We start from the raw sequence: 2,371 nt of genomic DNA on the forward strand, positions 1-2,371 counted from the left end.
AAGTTTAAAGAAGAAAATATCATGTATTACTATATGAAGATTGGGTTGTAACACAAGCAACCACCAATGTTCATTACAAGACTACAATATATAAGTACTCCAACAGACACAAATACAAAAGAAAAGAGACAACATATATAATGATGGATCAAACTCGATCGATATATATCCATCTTATTCTTCATCTCCGCAAGCTATATATAGACTTAGCTTTAAATTCATCAGCCTTACTGGACCCTGCAATGCAATATTAAATCAACATTAATATATAGTATGCGCGTACACACATATATATTGTTTTGTAACATATAATTTTAATAAATAGGCATATGTAAATTAAAATTATGTTCTATATCGTGAAACATAAAGAAATATTATACTGTCAATTAATATAAGGAAAATCACGTACTTGGAGCAATCAGTGGAAGGGCTGATCTTGTAAGGAATGCTGACTCCACAAACTCCAGGGAGACCAGCGGCTTTTCCCGTATCAATTCCCTTAATAGAATTAGCTGCCGACTTAAGGCAAGTGCATGCTGTTTTCCGGTCTTCTGGGGTCTTGGCTGCACCCAAAAGACCCTTAACACCACCACAACACCCTCCGATAGGACCGCTTCCTTGAAGATAAGGGAGGCAAGGAGCCAAGCCAGATGTAACCTCGCCGCAGCTCAGTGCCTCTGCATGGGGTGCAACCACCACCATGCACAAAAGCACAAAGCATGCAATTTTGCCAAATATTTCCATTGTTACAAAAATTGAGTAAAGATCGATAGAAATAGTAGAGGATGATATAGTACTACAAATGTATTTGTTTTGAGTGTTGTGTGCAAAAGCTAGTGATAACTTTCGGTATTTATGGAGAGGAAATTTGGTGCAAAATTAATGGAATTAAGAATAAGAGAATTAGTTGGGAGTTAAGAGTTAAATCAAATGAGGGTACATAATAATTAGGGAGGTGCCTATAAAGTCAAGTTTAGCTTGTTACGTGACTAATTTTTATTGAACAACGCTATACACGATTTAGGGCCTTGTGAAAAGCCAATCCCATAGAGACAATTGTTCCAGTACTCAGAATACCTTTTTCTCTTTGAATATTTTATAATTTTTTGATAAAAAATGTGTTAAAATTTCTAACTGTATATGTTTTGACTATATAAGAAAACAATGGTGACATATAGATAAGAACAGAGGGATACAATGGATTTATTAAGTTCTTTTAAAATTTGAATTTAAGGTGTAATGTTTATTTAAATAAATAAATTTGGTTTCATGACTTTTTATTTAAAAAAATGAGTTTAAGGTGTAAAATTTATTTAATTAAATAAATAAATTTGGTTTCAGGACCCTTTTTTTTTTCAACAAAAACGATTTTAAGGTGTAAAGTTTATTACTTATTTATAAATGATTAAATATTTTTCGTATGTTCAATACAAAAGCTTGTTTCCGGTCAAAAAGATCATGAAAAAAGTATACAAAATAAGTAAATCTATAGCAAATAAAAGAATTTCATATTGTTAAAAATTAAATTCAAATCAAATTAAAAATAAATAAAAGAGGTTTAACAACCATCAAAGGATATCGGGGCACACTATAATAAAATAAACTTTTAACGGTAATAGATATGTATAATGATACAGAGTGTTAATATTTTTATTAGCATAATAGCATTAGTTAATTATTATTTGGTGTACTGTATTTATAGACTTAGAAACATATATAAAGAATGTTAGTTGTCTTTAAAATAAGATATTTTGCGACAATTAAGCTGTTGTTGTTAATTAGTAGTCGCTAGAGATTATTTTTGGTATAGTAACTAAGGATGAAATTGTTCCTTTCTTAGTCAAATGACTCAAGTTCGAATCCTAGATATGAAAAGATCTTTGATGTGAAGCAATTTCTCTAGAATGGGACCTTACGTGACGTAAATCTGAAATTATCAAAGTTTAATATAGGTAATAGTCAAACTTTATAATACTAATATACGGAAAAAACAAAAAAAAAATATTGAAAGAGGTTTAACGAATATAAGGTGGACACATACTGCCAATCTTATAGTCGACTGAGACTGAAGAAATTAATTGCGACAACAACCAATGAATACGACTTTCTCTGTTCATTTTAATTATTCATAATATTAAAAATATTTTTTTAATTTATCCACTTAATTAGCTTATTAAGATAAAATATATATTTTATTTTATCATTACTATTAACTATTTATTCTATTTTATTTTTCAAATTCATTGAGACTATATATATATAAAGCTTCTTATAAACAAGTAAAAATAAGAAAGTTTACATACTTCTTCAATTCTCTTTTGAGTGATTTCTTAGTTTTTTTTTTAAAAAAAAAAAGATACGTAGGTTCAAA

At 29.0% G+C, this 2,371-nt stretch overlaps 1 protein-coding gene across 1 annotated transcript; it reads right to left on the reverse strand.

The window, feature by feature from the left end:
- LOC102597309 (non-specific lipid-transfer protein 2-like) lies at positions 1-825 on the reverse strand. Its single transcript, XM_006367333.2, has 2 exons — positions 410-825; positions 1-237 (listed from the first exon to the last, which is right to left on the reverse strand). The coding sequence occupies exons 1-2, from the start codon at positions 742-744 to the stop codon at positions 228-230; spliced, it is 345 nt and encodes a 114-aa protein (XP_006367395.1). The 5' UTR covers positions 745-825; the 3' UTR covers positions 1-227.
- Positions 826-2,371: the final 1,546 nt, after the last annotated feature.

The sequence above is a fragment of the Solanum tuberosum genome, unplaced genomic scaffold (genome assembly GCF_000226075.1).
Source record: "Solanum tuberosum cultivar DM 1-3 516 R44 unplaced genomic scaffold, SolTub_3.0 scf00773, whole genome shotgun sequence".
In the NCBI taxonomy this organism is placed as follows: Eukaryota; Viridiplantae; Streptophyta; class Magnoliopsida; order Solanales; family Solanaceae; genus Solanum; species Solanum tuberosum.

Coding starts and splice junctions, on each gene's coding strand:
- LOC102597309 (XM_006367333.2), bottom strand. CDS start 744: ATGGAAATATTTGGCAAAATTGCATGCTTTGTGCTTTTGTGCATGGTG.